The sequence below is a fragment of the Amaranthus tricolor genome, chromosome 15 (genome assembly GCF_026212465.1).
Source record: "Amaranthus tricolor cultivar Red isolate AtriRed21 chromosome 15, ASM2621246v1, whole genome shotgun sequence".
NCBI lineage: Eukaryota > Viridiplantae > Streptophyta > Magnoliopsida > Caryophyllales > Amaranthaceae > Amaranthus > Amaranthus tricolor.
This window is the reverse complement of record NC_080061.1, coordinates 18,586,281-18,603,759: the sequence shown is the minus strand read 5'-3', so window position 1 is coordinate 18,603,759 and position 17,479 is coordinate 18,586,281. Positions and strand designations below refer to the sequence as shown.

Genomic DNA, 17,479 nt, shown 5'->3' with positions numbered 1-17,479 from the left:
ATATATATATATATATATATATATATATACATATATATATATATATATATATGTATATATATATATGTATATATATATATATATATATATATATATATATATATATATATATATATATATATATGTATATATATATATGTATATATATATATATGTATATATATATATATATATGTATATATATATATACATATATATATATATGTATATATATATATGTATATATATATATATATATATATATATATATATATATATATATATATATATATATATATATATATATATATATATATATATATATATATATATATATATATATATATATGGTTTTTTATATTTGAAATTATTTGATATAATGAATTAAGAGATTTATATAAAAAAGGATTATGGCTCATTAGGTAGAGTATCTACATCTAGAGTAGAAGATTTGGGGTTTTACCCTTCTACAGGGTGCAAGTATCTGTTTAGGGTTTTCTTTACTGTACGCATTTTTTTTCTCTCATTCCTTGAGAGATACGGGTATGGTTTGTCCGCCTCTTTTAAAAAAACAAAAAAAACTCTAACCTGGACCTTGCCTTGTGTAAGATACTGGGCTTGTCCAAGTCACATAAAACGTGTGATTAGACCTATGCCAAGTCGCACAAAGCATGTGACTTGGCCTATGTCGAGTTGCACATTTTTTGCGACTTAGCCTAAGTTAAGTCGCATGTTTCGTGTTTGTGGGCATAGGCGAAGTCGCACATTTTGAGAATTTCACTCCATTAATATAGATTATATTGAGTTAATCACTATTGTGAGTTGTTGTGATTTATATCTATATTATTGTATCATAATTGATTCTATGTATCATATGCTATATGATGTATAAACCAATTTGTCGATTTAATTTTATGTTTGAAGTTTGCAAATTAAATTAGTATAAATTGGTTAAAAATCTTTCCTCTATTAAAACTATTTTAGAAAATAAATTTTAGCTAGGACTTGAAAATTTTATTATTTTTTTATTAATTCTACTTAAACCTACTAGTCTTTTGGTTTACAATAAGCTTTGAAAACTCCAAAGCAAAATTAAAATAGCTTAGTCACATAAACACCAATTTGAAAAATATTTTTAAGTGAGCACTATAGTAGGAAATTTTTTATGTTTCAAATCCATTTAGGCAAATTATTCGAAAAAACGGGTTCGTAGACATTTTTGTAATGTCATTAAAAAAAAGTGGCGACCAAAGAAAAGAGTAATGATATTTAAAAAATATTGTTTTTTTTTTATAAAAAAAAATTAGGTAGTTTTTCTTTTCAGAAAGTGATATAAGAATTAGATAATTTCTTAAAAAATTTTTTGAAGTGCATATATCATTATTTTATTTTTAAATAGAAAATTAAAAAGGTAAGAAAATACAGAAAGAGAAAAGGGAAAAGACATCAAAGGATAATCTGATCCCATCAATGTGAGTCCTGGTCTTTAACTCTATCTTCCTCCGTTGAACGTGGGAGAATAACACAGAGAGTTAGAGACTAAAGCAGCAGCATCAATGGCTACCATGTTTCTTCCTTCAACTCCACCCATTTTCAACTCTCCGTCCCATTCATCCCCTAACTTCCAATTCTTCAGGTAATCTCTCTTTGAATTTTGAAGTAATGTTTGTACTTTTATGGTAATCTTGGTATTGAATTCCAGATATCAGATAAGTTCACCTGTTTTCCATACGAAATGCAAATCAAAAGGCAAAGTATTTGCATTTTCTTCAAAACCTTTCTCAGAGTTTGGGCTTTGTAAGAGGGATTTCTTGGTCTTTGGCTTATCTAATTCTCTCACCCTAATTTTCCCTACCTCTGCCTCTGGTAAGCTAATTCTGTTCAAAACTCGTGTCTGTGTATCTTATTTTAAGTTATTTATTTCTTTCAATTGTTTATTTAGAATAGGGGTGGTCTCAGTGGGCAAAGTGTCCGCCCACCCAGGGCGTACTTTTGTCTTAATTTAGTTTTTCTTTATAGACCCAAAAATTTAGTTATCAACCCATGTTTAAAATGATGCAGCTAATATTGCAGGACATGGTGCTGAGGAAGTGAAAATGATTGATTTTGTTGATGATATAAATGCTTATACTTACTCATATCCCTTGGAGCTTCCCTCTAGAAAGCGTAGCTTTAAATGGTAAGCTTTTTATTGCCTAATGACAATGATTGTGTTACTTGAATTGTAATGATTTGCTTTGGTTTGGAGAAAAGATTGTGCACATATGTATGTTTCTTTACTTGCACATACTTGGTAATTGATATGACTATTGAGTGCTAGAATCAGATAACATGTATTCAAATGCGTGAATTAGCTGTTATATTATATGCAATATTTCCATGGCTTTGGTCCCAAACAATGTCACACGATTCGCGATTCGGTGTGTTATTTTGAATCTTAGCTAAGGATAATCAGCTCTCCTTCGTTTTCGATCTAAATCTACAGAATTGTTTTCTGGAGGTTCTTTTACATGCTTCATGATTTCTTGTTTGGTGATAGATAAATAGCTAGTTGGCTTCATAGTGTCTTTTCAATATGGATATTGCTTTAACTCAATGAGAATTTTTTGTAGTATCTGTTGTTATTTGGTTTTATCTCTTCTGACTACCTTTATCCTTCTCTTTTTGGTCAGCTGTGAGCCCATGACCCTCTTGGTGTTTTCCAAAGCTTGAATTAACAACTATCATTAACAACTTATGTTGAGATCTATGTTGATGAAGAGGAACAACAAACCTATCATCTTGCGTTCAAATGTTGGTTGAACGCTCATAAAAATAAAGTTTTTACATAAAATCGTATTTTTCCATCACTCAAAAAAAAGTTCGTATTTTGCATGGCTTATTTTTACTTAGACCTGCTCTTATTTATCCTATTCTTTGTGGTCCTTACTCTGAATTAATATCAACCTCTGTAAATCCTTAAGATTTGCTGGTTTGCATCAAGCAAATAGATGATGGGAATAAGTCCAAACACAATTTGCAGTCCTTAAAATAGCACATGGTTGTATAACTGTATAAAGTATTAAGTAAGAGTAAAAAATTGATACGGAAAGTGAGGGTATTATTCTTCTAGCTTTCACTCTTTTGTCCATGTTTGCTACTTGTTGACCAAAAATATAATAAATAAATTTATGAAATGTAGCAAACTTAAAGGGATAAGAGGAATAATTAAGTAGTTTTATGTTTTCTAATTTGAATTTGAGAAGCTATGGCTGGCATTGCTTCATATGACATTCATCGTTCACAATGGCTTCAAACTTTTTAATGAATTACTTCTATTGCGAATCACTTCGTTTTGTCCTTAAATGTAGGGACCTGACTCTTTTCGTCTATTTTAAGGGTGGAATCCAGAAAGCCAGAAAGATATTCATCAGCTGCCCCGCTTTCTCGTAAGTCAAAATTCACTTTTATTTCCTCCCCCCATCTCTTCTGATAGAATGGTTCACTTAACATTCGCAGATAACCAGTCACACTAAAGTATCAATTCTTCGTTCATAAATTGTTTAAATGCGATATATGTATCTATGAATCACGAGTTTCTGGTTTTGAGCCCTTTTGCATTTTGCACACTTCTAAATTGACCTTTTCAAACATTGATGTGATTTGCTGAAGCTAATGCACGACTGCGTATAGTCTCTGAGCGTGTTGACTTTATCAACAACCTCATCATTTCTGTTACGGTGATTATCATAAACCTTGTCTCTCCTTATATATATATATATCTAGCTTATGATGACATTTGACATGCTAGTTGACCTGATATATTTATTCAGATAGGCCCTCCGAATCCGGAGTTCTTGAAATCCAAAGATACAAGTACTTGGACCGCTAAAGATGTTGCTGATTCAGTCTTGTCCGACAAATCTGCATTGGTAATTGTTCCTTTTCTTTGTCTATCTTGACTTGTCCCTGGCTGCGGATTCAGTTTTGCCTACACGTAACAATTTTATTACGATTGCAAATATGGAAAACTGGTGTATTTTAAGTAATATATAAGATTAAGGGTAGTACATTTGCCGTTCCAACTTATCAAGGTCAATGATTGATATCACAGTTAGCAATAAATAAAACGTTGAATTGCTTTAGAGAAAATATTAATAAAGTTAAAAGATATGTTATGTTGGATCATAAACACTTGTCTTGACGAGATTTATCTGCCTGCTCAAATGTAACCACATACAATGCTGTTTCTAGAAATCTGTTTCATGTAGCCTTCACTTAAAGCTAGATTTATCCCTTTTTCTTTTGATGAGGGTTATCAAGGTGTACCAAGTTACCTATGCGAGGCTTAAACTTAAATTCCTCTAGACAAAAGCCTACTAAAACTTACACCTCGACAAGGATAATATACCCTTAAAGTCTTTTTTTTTTCCTTTCATTTTGCCTATGTAACATCTTTTGCAATTCAACAATCCAACTTTTCTTCATCCTTCTCTTGAAGCTATTTAACATCTTCCCTAGAGAATAGCTGGACCCTGACAGAAGACAAAAGAAGTGCCAAACAGAAAGAATAAATGGACTTAAGCGTCAAATATGATTAACAAACTCTTCCTCTTTATAACCTCCCTCAAATTACTTTCCGTAACACCCTAGAATTCCCGACCTTGTATACGAAACCAAAACTGCAAGGGAACGGAGGAAATTTAAGTGTTACATTAAAATTAAAAATATAAAATAAAGAAAGAAAAGGAAAAGATAAAAGTTTGAAAGTTGGAGTGATTTAATTAAAGAAGTAGAAAAACTCCCAAACATGATTGTGCGGAAATTTCGGCAGCATCTACCTTAAAGTTGGACGTACTATAAGAAAGAAACAATCAATAAAAATAATAAAGAAGAGGCATCATCGGCCTTGTAACAAAAGATCACGGCGAAATGATCGTTGCCTTGTAACAACATGTTATGTATATAACTAACAATCAATATCAACATAAGGAATCATAAGATAAAGGAGACATTTCAATATGTAAGTATGAACTCTAACTACTTCTCATTTCAATGTACTTCTCAATGCCTTCACCATCTTTCTTCTATTCTTTGACTTCATATATTCTCTTATGTGACAATAGGCCACCATATTGGGGTTTGCAAGACCCACATGGCAACACCTCAGCCAAGAGCGGTGACGGCCAAGTCGGCCAATGGCAAAGTATGATAATACCCCGTACATCGACCATATAAGATAATCCATGCCTCCGGGAACTAAACCACCGGGATACCAATCCAGTGGGGTCACAATAAATAACCATCTTGATATCTCATCAATAAGGGACTCATTCCCATCACGACTAACCAATTACGCTGCTCCATCAATAAGGGACTCATTCCCATCAAAACTAACCAATTTTGCTGCTCCATCAATAAGGAACTCGTTTCCATTCATAAAACATAAATCACAACTTATCAATAAGGGAATCATTCTCATTCCATCTCATATAGTCTCACATCTGCACTTGCAACATCAAAACTCATTCTCTACCATTTCCACATAGTACATACTAATGCACTTTTGAAATAACAACTTAATGATGTTTCTAGCAAATCATAGTCAACATAACTCATACTCCCTTCTATTCATCTTAAGTGTCCCATTTACTTTATGCACTCTATCCAATGCACTTATTCAATCCTTAATAAATCGAGTTATGTATAATTAAAAATTTTAAAAAGTTGATATTAATAATCTTTACATCAAAACGAATCAAATAAGATCCCACATGACTATGTTTTAACTTATAGATTAATAATAAAATGCAATTTAAGAGTGATAAATGAACAGTGTCTCAAAAGTAAATGGGACACCTAAGCTGAATAGGAGGGAGTATAATATTATTACTCAATAAAAACATATTCAAGATGCATGCAAGGGTTAGCTACTGCGTGTACGTACCTGAAGCTGCTAGCACTCTACAAAAGTGAAAACAATCCCAATACAGGGTTTTATAACCTCTTATGAAGTGAGCACCTACCAATTTTAAAGTAGGTCGTATAAGTCTATTAATCATTAAGAGCTACTTAATACTATGTAAAGTACCTTTTAAATCATCCACAAGTTTTAGTACATTAATTCATTCAAGCACTCATCAACGCATGCTTAAGCTTCACGTATAAAACAATGTGCTATTCTAGTTCATAACTTGAAAGGCCTATTTAGACGAACTAACTACCTGAATAAATTCAATAATAAAGTATAAGGAGAATTATGTTGGAATAAATTAAAGATGTGACAATCCAAATTGAAATATAGATACGACTTACATTACTCAAGTATTATTTTACATATAGCAAAGATATAAATAGAACTAAGACTCATTATTTTAAAGATCATGATAATACTCGTAATATCAATAACGATAAGTCAACTAAATATTGCTCATAACAACTCTAATCAACTTCAATATCTATAAGTTCCCATGATTTGCTATTAATAATACTTGTAAACCATTATTTGGTCTAATAAAGTGTATTTAGTCTTTACCTATCCAAGATCAATTTAACTACTCATTTAACAAAGTAAGATGACATTTCAACATAAAACTACAAGGAAGAATGAAAGAAGAAAGGCTCACTAATCTATGCTAACCATAAAACACCACCAAGACACCAAAAGTAGTACATACTACTTTACTTTCATCCCTAATATAAGTTCTAGTTTATGCATGTTCATTTCACCATTACTATTCTTACCCATAACAAAACCGATACATTTTACTCAAATTCAATAAGAAATATGAAATTAATTACACAAATCAAGGAATCACAAACAAGAAGCAAGGAAGAAGAAAAATAGGAGTAGCTCACAAAAGTGGGGAAAAAGTAAGGAAGAGGCGTGTGGAGGACCACTGCAGCTGCTGCGACCAGCCGGCTGTTCGTGGCGTCGTGGTGTTGCAGCTGGAGGTTGGCTGCGGTGGGCGGCAGGTGCGGCCGGCGTGCGATGGTTTGTTTTGTGAGGGAGGGGAATGAAGGTAGAAGGGAGCAAGAGGAACATGAAGGAAATAAGAAACTTCTTGAGGGAGTGGGGAAAATGTGAGTATTTAGTTTATTTTTGTTAGTGAGGGAGAAAAATTAAAACCCTAACCATATTTTACTTGGGTATTTTATGTACAAGACCCAACAAACATTAACCCCAGCCCATACTTAACTTTATTATAATAACAATATAAATGACCACTTAAGTAAAATGTATATAATTTTTATTAAAAATATATTATAATAACTAATACAAATATTTGATAACCAATATATTAAAAATCATTTTCAAAAATAATTTAAATTATTTTACTGACGTCAAATAATTGCAGGGTGTTACACTTTCATTATCAAATGGCTTACAACCGCACTTAGCTTCTGCAACAAAAGCTGAATAATTTACTTGATCACCTCAACCAATGATAAGTTGTGTAATTCACTATACCAGTTAAGCTAAGATAAACCACAAAACCGTGTTATTTACCTTAACATACTTCAGCACAAATAACTAAACAAATAAAGACCTTACATATTGCCTAGCTACTGCCCACTCACTTGAAACATGCTATAACCACCGTAACCAAACTCCTATAGCCAAGACATGATGATTTTGAGTGTTCGTTCAAATATCCAAACTTATAGTTTCAGCAAAAGGTCGACCCAAAGAAATTCAGATATTTGTTTTAAGTCAGGTTGATTGAATAGGAATTTCGGAAAAGCCTTAGTTATGACCATCTCTAAGTTCATAAACATAACCATAACTTAACCAACTATATTAACCTTAACCTAACTTAACATACTATCAACAAGTCTACGCAAGTAATGTGGCCAATTATACATCATGAAAAATTCAGTTACAAAGCTTATGAAAGTCGATGTACCAATCCAATAGCTCAAAATACAGTTGTTAAGCTTAGATACATATCAGGAGATACAAGTTGGAAACAAGAATGATATAAAAGCTAGCTCAAATTTCTTTAAACGTATGTGAAACATCCGTGAGCTATATTCACACAAGACTATGTTGGTAACTATTGAAATGGCTAATAAAAGATCTTTCCAATAAAAAGAAAACAATAATACGGCTAACCCAACTTGCACCTACACTTTCAGCCGTAAATGTAATCACAAGAGTTTTGTAATATCTCAAGTTCTGGCATCCACTAAGTGGTTCTCTGAATGTTACATATAGACACATCAATATATGCTTGGAAAAATAAATGTTGCGCAGCCAGAAATGATGCAATCTATTGTGAATACTGAATTTAGGTTTAAACTAATGGTCTCCACCATAGTGTTTCTTAAAAATTAGTATAAATTTCATTTTGTGTAGGAAGAACAATACGGTGCATTAGATATACATACACGTTATTGTGATGAATTTTGCGTTTAGAAATGCTAATAAATATTATTTTATGTGAACATTTAGAAATTGAATAGAATTTATAATACTAGTCAATGAAATTCTAATTGTTCAATATTTTCTTATTTTTTATCAAGGGCCTCGGACAGGTGGAAGCTACACTTAACAACATTAAACTAATGGAATGTTGTTTTTATATTTAAGTTTGATATTAAGTTCGCCCCTTGGCCACTAAATCTCAGAAAAGCGTCTGCTTGGCAATTTAAATGATGTTTGGAAATAATGCATCCCTTGCTGTTTCAGACTGCATTTAGGCTTGAACTAATGTCTTTGAATATCGCAGCGAGTGACTTCAACCCAAAAGTTGGCTGAGAGCTCCATACTTGACACGCATTTAAGTGAAGTAAGCCTTCAAAATTCCGCTTATTGGGTGATTTTGTTTATTATAGCATTTATAGTTATTATAAATGTTCCTCCATTAGTAGGAATGTTGATTTTTTTATGTTCTCATTCTCAGATTGATGGTAAACGATATTGGTTCTATGAATATTTAGTACGCAAATCACCAACAAAAACTGTATGTTTCTTACTTTCTTTCATCATTTGGATTTAATGGGGCACTTTCGATTTTTGTGTTATGAATTTACACTTCCTTCATAACTTGTAGGCACAAGGGTCAAACAACTATAGACAATATATTGCTTCAACTGCTGAGCGTGATGGTATATCTTATTTAACTACGTGTTTTTAATATATATTATATGCCTAGTGAAGGAATCAAGCACATACATTTTAAACGTTTTGCTTCCCATAGATACCGCGCTCCTTGGATTACATGTACTCAAGTAAAAAAAACGAGGACTAAGTGTTGCTAGGATCAAGCCTAGGTTAACATAATTTATATGCCTAGTGAAGGAATCATAGCCTCATCTAACTTATGCAGTAATTGCAGGATATTTATATACGGTGAACGCTTCAACTTTAAGCAAACAATGGAAAACTGTAATCTTTCTTCCGTTGTCTATTTTCTATTTTGTTTCTCTTCCACAGTTGTTGATGTACGGTTCTCATGGTTGTGCCTATTACTTATTTGTGCAGATGGGACCTTTTTTAGAGAGAACAGTCAACTCTTTTCGGCTTCTTCCCCCAACCGATGATTACGTCCCTCCATACAAGGATCCTTGGAGATTTTGGTGATTGCGATCTTTGATTGGCTCTAGTTTTCCAGAAGAAAATTTGAGGCAGAGACGTATTGATTTATTGATGTTGCTTTGGGCTCGAGACATTACATTCGAATATTCGTTCACATGTAGAGTCTTCTTGTGTTTGTGTATGTAGCTTGGGAAGAAGTAATTTTTGTTGTAGTGAAAGAATTTCCGAAGACTAGTTCAATGTTCTCATTTACTCAATTATAAATAAAGGAAATATAGATTGAATTTTTTGATTGTTATGCTCCATTGTTGTGAATTCACTCTTCAGCAATTTCGATTATTATGCTATGTAATTAGTCAAATGAAAAATCTAAGCTTGATTGTGTTAGAATGGGCTTTGAATTTAACAAAACAAGAACAAGAATAAAGCAAATGTAATGAAAAATGTATTCAACCCTATTGAAACAAAGGAACCGAAATGCCCATATATAGAGAGCAATACAAAGAGGCAAGGAAGTTGTTAGACAGTTATTTACAAAATAATTGACTATGTATTACAAACAATCTAAACATAAAAATACTTTACTATAACAATCTAAGGAGGTGTATCATATAAATCAAAATAATTGATTATCACAATGTAGAGTTACAGGTTTGAGGTTATGTATGCCGATATCTTCAAGGAATCTCACAATCCATGCAAGTTCAGATGCTGCAGCAGACATAGCATGATACTATGCTTCAGAGGATGACTTCGAGACAGTTCCTTGTCTCTTTGACCTCCAGCTCATGGAGAGTTACCAACGAGAAGAAGATAACCAGTGGTAGATTTCCTAGTGTCAAGACATGCGGCCCAATCAGAGAGAGTAATGGACACGGTGGCTTTGATCAAGATTCCTTGATCAATGGTGGAGTGAACATAATTGAGGGTATGGAGCGAAGGTGTGTAATGAATTTGTGAGGGTGCATGGATGAATTGGCTCAATGTCTAAACAGAATAAGACAAGTCAGGACGTGTATTGGTCAAAAAATTCAGCTTGCCAACAAGAGATGTATAGAGTGGGATTGGAAAATGGTGGAGTGGAGTCATGATGGAGTTTAGTGTGTAATGGGAGTGGTGTAACAACCTATTTGAACACAGAAATTTCTAAATCTTTAATGCCAAGAAAGTAACTAAGACTTCCCAAATCCTTAATGTTGAAAGTAGAGTGAAAATGAGTCTTGAGGTTGTTAATGGTAGTAATGTCATCTCTTGTGATGAGGATGTCATATACATAGACGGAAACAATGGCAATAAGGTTGGAGGACTTCTTAGTGAACAAAGAGTAATCTTGTTTGGATCGTGTAAAACCTATATTGATGAGCTCAGTGTGAAGCTTTGAGAACCACTGTCTGGAGTCCTATTTCAGACCATAGAGAGACTTTTTAAGTCTACAAACTATGTTAGAAGGATAATTTACCCCTTCAGGCGGCTGCATATACACCTCTTCATGAAGATCCCCATGAAGAAACGCATTGCTAACTTCCAAATGATATAAATCCAAGTGCTTAAAAGCAGCAACAACTATGATACATTAAATGATGGTCATTTTAACCACATGTGAGAAGGTTTCAAGATAGTCAATTCTATACTCTTTATTGTATCCCTTTGCCACAAGCCTAGCTTTAAATCTTACTAATGTACCATCTGCTTTTAACTTGACTTTGTAAATCCATAGACACCCAATAGTTTTCTTACCTTGAGGTAGAAAGACAACCTCCCATGTATTAGCTGTTACGGCATGAAGTTCCTTCTCCATAGCTTCAACCCATAAAGGCTCTTTAGAGGCTTGCTTGTGGGTTTTAGGTTCAATCCAAGTCATGTGAAAGGTAAGATATTGTTGTTAATCTGCTGGAAATAAAGATGACTTAACAAGGTTACACCAATGACTTTAAGATGTGCTGCAAGAATAATCTTGATGATATTTTGGAGGTTTGTGTATCCTAAAAGATTTTCTAAGGTTAATAGGGTCAATGTTTTGGAAAAGATCAAGAACTTTAATATCATTATGATAAACATATGAAGCTGGGGTATTAGTTGAAGGAGGTTCTTCTGGTGTTGTAGAAGGTTGTTCAACAGATTGAATAAAAGAGGAATGGAGTGTGTCAGGGGCAGTTTGAGTAGGAAGATAAACTGTGGAAAAAATAGAAGAAAAATGACTTTTAATGTGATATGGGAATTGCTCCTCATGGAAAGTGACATCTCTTGATATGAAAATTTTGTTTGTGATAAGATTATAAGTCTTGTATGCCTTTTGTCCAAAAGGGTAACCAATGAAAATAGCTGGATCTGCTCTAGTATCAAATTTGCTTCTTCCCTATTTGACGCTAGAAACAAAACACAGACAACCAAACACCTTCATATGACCGTTATAGGTTTCTTACGATATAATTTTTCATATGGAGAAATGAAGTTCAAGCATGAAAGAGGAAGTCTATTAACAATATATGCAGCAGTTAAGACACAATCCCTCCAAAATTGAGAAGTTATATTGGACTAAAACTTTAACGCACGGGCAACTTTAAGTAAATGTCTATGCTTGTGTTCAACCACGCCATTTTGTTGCGATGTATGAACACAAGAACTTTGGTGTTCAATCCCATTAGTTTGATAAATTTTTAGAGACTCTCCGTCACAAAGGTCCTTAGCATTATCAGTACGTATGACTTGAACGTAAGAATTAAACTGATTTTCAACAAGATTATTGAATCGTTGTAAAACATTAGACAATGAGTTTTTCAGTTGATTAAAGATACCCAAGTAGCCTTAGTGTAATCATCAGCTATAGTGAGAAAGAAAGTAAATCAATTGTAAGTAGCTTTAGAAAAGGCTCCCTAAACATCCAAATGTAGAGTATAGAAAGGTCTAGTAGTCTTGGTAGTGCTTAAATAAAATGATTTCCTAATTTGTTTTGCTACTGGACATTTTGTGCATATAAAGGAATTCTTGAAAGAATTGGTATCAATATTTGGATACAACATTTTTAAATGTTTCAAAGATACATGTCTAAGTCTAAGATAAAGTAGTTTACCTTGTTGAACACTTATTTTCTTGGTGCAATCAGTGGCAGTCATGCAAGAGCTATCAAGGTTGTATTGAATCTTGTGATTACTAGTATCCGTACAGTACAATCCAAGAAATGGAGGGATTTTCAGACATTAGGCAAAAGGTACACGCTATGTTAGACATATTAGCATGTGCTGTATGTTCTTGGAAGGGATCTTCTGATTTGGGATCCTGCTGCTTTCCAAGAAATCACAAGAGACTTTGAAACTGCTCCAAACTCATACGTGTACTCAGATAAAATTTTATGGTTTTGTCCATTGGATCATCATTGTGTAGTTGCCATTCTATTTTGATGGTATTTATGATTGGGTGGGTATCCGTGCAATTTATAACATTTATCTTTTGTATGTCCATTAAATTTGCTGTTAACAATAAAGTTGGTTGTACTTCTTACCAGTTCCATTGATTTGTTCATATGCTGAACTCCTTTGAAATTCATTGCCGGTCCCATGCTTTTGGTATCTTTCATTTGATCTCTTTTTGTTTGACACAAATGCAAGAGACTCACTAGAAATCACATTACTTTTGCTTAGCTCTTTATGTGTTTGTTCCTGTAATAGCATGCAATATGCCATATTATAGTTTGGAAGCTCTGGCATCATCAAGATGCTTGATCTTGTTATGAATAGTGTTATGAATGCTGTGACTTAAATGCACAATTGATGTGTGCATTCATGTGTGACTTTTGGATGGAATTCAATGAGTGTATTAATGTGGGTGTATTAAGTTGAGTCTTGATGATTGTGGTTTATGATGGTGATTAAAAGTATGGATTAATGAGGTAATGAAGTTGATATAGGTTGGCTATGTATTAAACAAGAACCAAACTGCAAACACACGTTTGTATTTTGAAGTATCGAATTCAATAAATAAGGCTGATTAGTTTCTATTGTAATGGAATTGTTTTCTGATTTTTGTGGTTTTGAAACAAGGAAAATTAAGAAAAGATATGTTGATTGAACAACTTAAAAATGGTTGAACCAAAGTTTAATTTCGATACAGAATTCACCACGAAATTAAGGCTATGGGCTCCTAATAACACATTCAATCTTCAGCCAAAAGAATGAAAAGCAAAGAAAATTTCAACTTACTTTCAACTACTCCAAGTTAAAATTAAATTGCAAAGAAAGAATAAGAAATGCTCAAAGGTTGTTTGTATTAAAATGTAATAGGAGTGAATTACAAGAGAGCAAGTAGCCTATTTATACTAAAGAATTCAGCTACCAAAAATTACAACTTGCAAGAAAAATCTGAATATTATACAAAAGCAAGCTCCCAACAGCTATATTTTTAAATCTAGAGGATAAAAGCAAGTTTCCAACAGCTATATTTTGAAATCTAGAGGATATCTGAATATAAAGTGATTGGTTTGATTTGACTTGATTTGAAAATGTCCTTCAATAATCTTCATACGTCCTAAATGATTTTCAGCCATTTTGCTGATTTTATGGCTAAATGTTTTGCTGCGATTCTTGCTTCACACGCTTTGTAAATTTCGAACCCATTTGAGCCAAAAATAAATACTAGACTTTAAAAACAAATTACAACTCAACTAACTAAACACGAGACATTATTAAGCTTGATCCTAAACCTGGCTTAATCATTTCTAAAGAACTCAAATATTTGAAATGAAATAAAAGAATCAAATTAATGAAGACTTTGTTCATGACTACGAAATTAAAGAGCTTGACATTTGGACTTTGAATTTGAGCGTCTTCCGTTTGATGTATCATTGTATTGATCTTAGCTAGCTCATGAGAATTAGATGTAGGTGATCCTACATCAGAAGTGTGAGTTAATCATAGAAGTTATGGGACTTAATGAAGAAGTGCAAAGGTTTAATTCAAGATGCTCTACTATGCAAGTCAAACAATGCTGTCAGGAGCTCTCTGAAGTGCCACTCAACCAGCTCGCTCGACCGAGCGAGCTCTAGGGTAGGTTGACCGAGCAGACCAAATGCAACCAGATTCTTTCTGAAGCCCGTTGGACCAAGTCGCTCGACTGAGCGAGCCCCTGTTTTGGTCAAGCAAAGTCTCAGATGCTCCTAGGATGTTGTTTTTGACTCTTCAAGTACTTGAGGATGTTTCATTATCATTTAATCAATAGTTTTAATGTACTTAATGTTACTTAGCATGATTTCTCCTATAAATAGAGAGTTCTCATACACTCATAAAACATTATAAAACACAACTCCTAAGGCAAATACATAGCCTTTTGATTTTATCTCTTACTCAATTGTAATACTTCATTTGTAAGAGTGTTTTATACTCATTTGATATAATATAAACAAGAAACTACACACGACAGAGGACGTAGCCATCATTGGGTGAACCTCCTTAAATCTTTGTGTCTTTTTGCAAGTTGTACATAATCAAAGATTTGTTTAGTTCATTGTTATTATTATCATTCATCAAAGTTCTTAGCATCATATCGATTTTGACAAATATTTCAGATCTAATATGTGCATATTGTTCATTAAATTTCATCAACAAATGCAACAGTTCGTGATCTTGTTTTTCTTTATTAACTCTCCTTGATAAGTCACAAGTATACTTTTCACAAATGCATGTCTGTGGTGGACTAACGTTATCTATCTTATCCCATATAACACATTCATTTTCGTATAAAACTTAGCAATATTCATTACAGGTTCTTGATTAGCGTTGAAAAGCTCCTCTTTAATGGAGTATAATTGTGCCGAACTTGTCTTCCCAAATCATTCTTCAAGATTACACCAAATTTCTGTAGCAATTTTATAATACATAATTCTTTTAGCAGTCATCCTATCTAAAGATGAAATAATCCACCCAATTACCATGTTATTACATTTGTCCCAACCCTTTTATTCAGCTTCTTCTTCTGATAAGGGTCTTGAAAGAGAACAATCTATGAATCCTACTGTTTTTTGGCTTATAAATAAATCATCATTGATCTCTTTTAATCACAAAATCCTATCCCTCAAAGAATCGAGACCAATTTACTATGTGCAAGATCTGTAGGATGAAGATGGTACATAGATGCTGAATTTTGTGTATAATCCACATCTATGGCAACTTTTGGCACGTTGAAGAAAGATAGAGAAGAATATATAAATGAAGAAGAAAAGGCAGTAGGTCAATCCTGCTCTGGTACTATGTTACAATGGGCTTTGAAGATAACAAAACAAGAACAAGAACAAGAACAAGAACAAGAACAAAGCAAGTTTAATGAAAAAATGTATTTTGTCTTATGTTGATTATACACAAGCTTTGATCACGGATCGAAAGAAAGAACGATGAAAGAACGATGAGGGAAATGAAGACGGTGGAGGGCGAATGAAATGGACTAATGTTTTTTGTTTGATTTTCGAAACAGTAAGTAAATGATAGTGATGGCTAAAATCGAAACTCACTATGAATCCACGTAGCAAGTAACGACGCTCTTAAGCCACAGGTGCGTGCGCCAAATACACCAAGCATAAGAACTTTTGCAAAAATACGACTCAAATCCATGAATCATACATACAACGGGGATTTGAAACAAAAGTTTGGGGTTTTCTTTTTCATTCATCAACTCTATCTAAAAAACAAAGTGCAATGCTGAACTATTTATAAAGAAAGCAAAACGAAAGAAACTAACTAAAAAATCGACTCCTAAAACCGTGTACATGACCAGCCATAGTGACGTGTGGAAGTTACCACTTTGGCTGGTTATAACTCCTTGGTAACTACCTCCTATGTGGCCATTCTGCAAGTAACTTCTCACGTAACTTCCGTCCCGTAATTAACTACTTACAAAACCGTCAAATAACCTCCTAAATTTCAGAAAATATCTTCTAATTACTAGACTTTAAAAGCAAAAATAATAACTACCTAATTTCTGATTTTTATTGAGTGCTTACATGAGAATAAATACCTAGCTACTTGGACTAAAAAGGACTTCAAAAGATGATGACTTTGAGCATGCTTTCCCACACGCCTAGACTGGTTCGTTTTCCTTGCTGAAAATAACTTCCGTGCTTGACTTGATTTCTGTCTTTGATTTCTTCTTGACTTAATTAGCTTTCGTGCTTTGGTCTGATTTCCATCCTTGATTCCTTCTTTACTTACTCAAAATACATAACATATTTTTGTCTGTTTTCTTAATTAAAATTAAACAAAAACATAAATGGACCATCCCATAAAATAAAACACAAACTAGAAGCTAAACATATTCAGATTTGCATGCGGTGAAACTTGATTACGTATGATCTTTGAAAGGTGGATTAAATGATTGCTTGTTACATGAGGGATTGGCGCCAACAATTGCATGTAAGATTGAATGATGTCTTGATATTATCCACACAAAAGCTGCCCTTGTATGATGTTGTTGATGTCTTTGGATAAAACAAGCCATGAATAAAATTTCCTCCCAATTTTGAAATATTGGTGGACTTTGATTACTTTGGTTTGCAACATATTGTTGAAACAAAGGAAAGGGAATGCTCATATATGTAGAGCAATACAAAGAGGCAAGAAAGTTGTTAGACAGTTAGTTACAACCTAAACAAAAAAATACTTTAATATAACAATCTAAGGACGTTTATCTTATAACTCAACAGATTTTGAAGTTGGGTTGTGAGGGAGAAGATATTTACCATTGTTGAAATCTCAAGATTGAAGAAGAGGGTAAAGCTTCTTAAATATGGGTCACAAGGAGATGAGGGCTACTAGGGAGGTATTGGACAAGGAAGGGGTGGGTTATGTAAATGGAAGTGGGAGGGTAGTATATAGGTTGGTGAGAGGTTTCTTTTAATAAAATCAAAAAATTATAAAAGTCAAAGGCAATTAAGGATATTCAATGATCATTTGGAGGTTAATTAGCTTGAATCCACTGATCTGGTCTGAATAGTATAAT

At 33.2% G+C, this 17,479-nt stretch overlaps 1 protein-coding gene across 4 annotated transcripts; it reads left to right on the top strand.

Moving 5' to 3' along the window:
• Positions 1-1,388: 1,388 nt before the first annotated feature.
• LOC130801177 (psbP domain-containing protein 5, chloroplastic) lies at positions 1,389-9,802 on the top strand. Of its 4 annotated transcripts, none has more exons than XM_057664960.1 (11): positions 1,389-1,615; positions 1,682-1,845; positions 2,053-2,158; positions 3,358-3,407; positions 3,631-3,698; positions 3,792-3,890; positions 8,691-8,750; positions 8,865-8,924; positions 9,015-9,069; positions 9,300-9,349; positions 9,446-9,802. In XM_057664960.1, the coding sequence occupies exons 1-11, from the start codon at positions 1,536-1,538 to the stop codon at positions 9,542-9,544; spliced, it is 891 nt and encodes a 296-aa protein (XP_057520943.1). In that variant the 5' UTR covers positions 1,389-1,535; the 3' UTR covers positions 9,545-9,802. The 4 variants fall into 4 exon arrangements, with proteins under 4 accessions (XP_057520943.1, XP_057520942.1, XP_057520941.1 ...); XM_057664959.1 differs by having other exon boundaries at positions 9,291-9,349; XM_057664958.1 differs by having other exon boundaries at positions 2,041-2,158.
• Positions 9,803-17,479: the final 7,677 nt, after the last annotated feature.

Excerpts from the sequence above, each read along its gene's own strand:
- LOC130801177 (XM_057664957.1), top strand. The coding sequence starts at position 1,536 with ATGGCTACCATGTTTCTTCCTTCAACTCCACCCATTTTCAACTCTCCG. Across the intron at positions 8,925-9,014 it reads GCAAATCACCAACAAAAACT|GCACAAGGGTCAAACAACTA; the intron begins GTATGTTTCTTA and ends CATAACTTGTAG. Across the intron at positions 9,070-9,290 it reads TTCAACTGCTGAGCGTGATG|TAATTGCAGGATATTTATAT; the intron begins GTATATCTTATT and ends TAACTTATGCAG.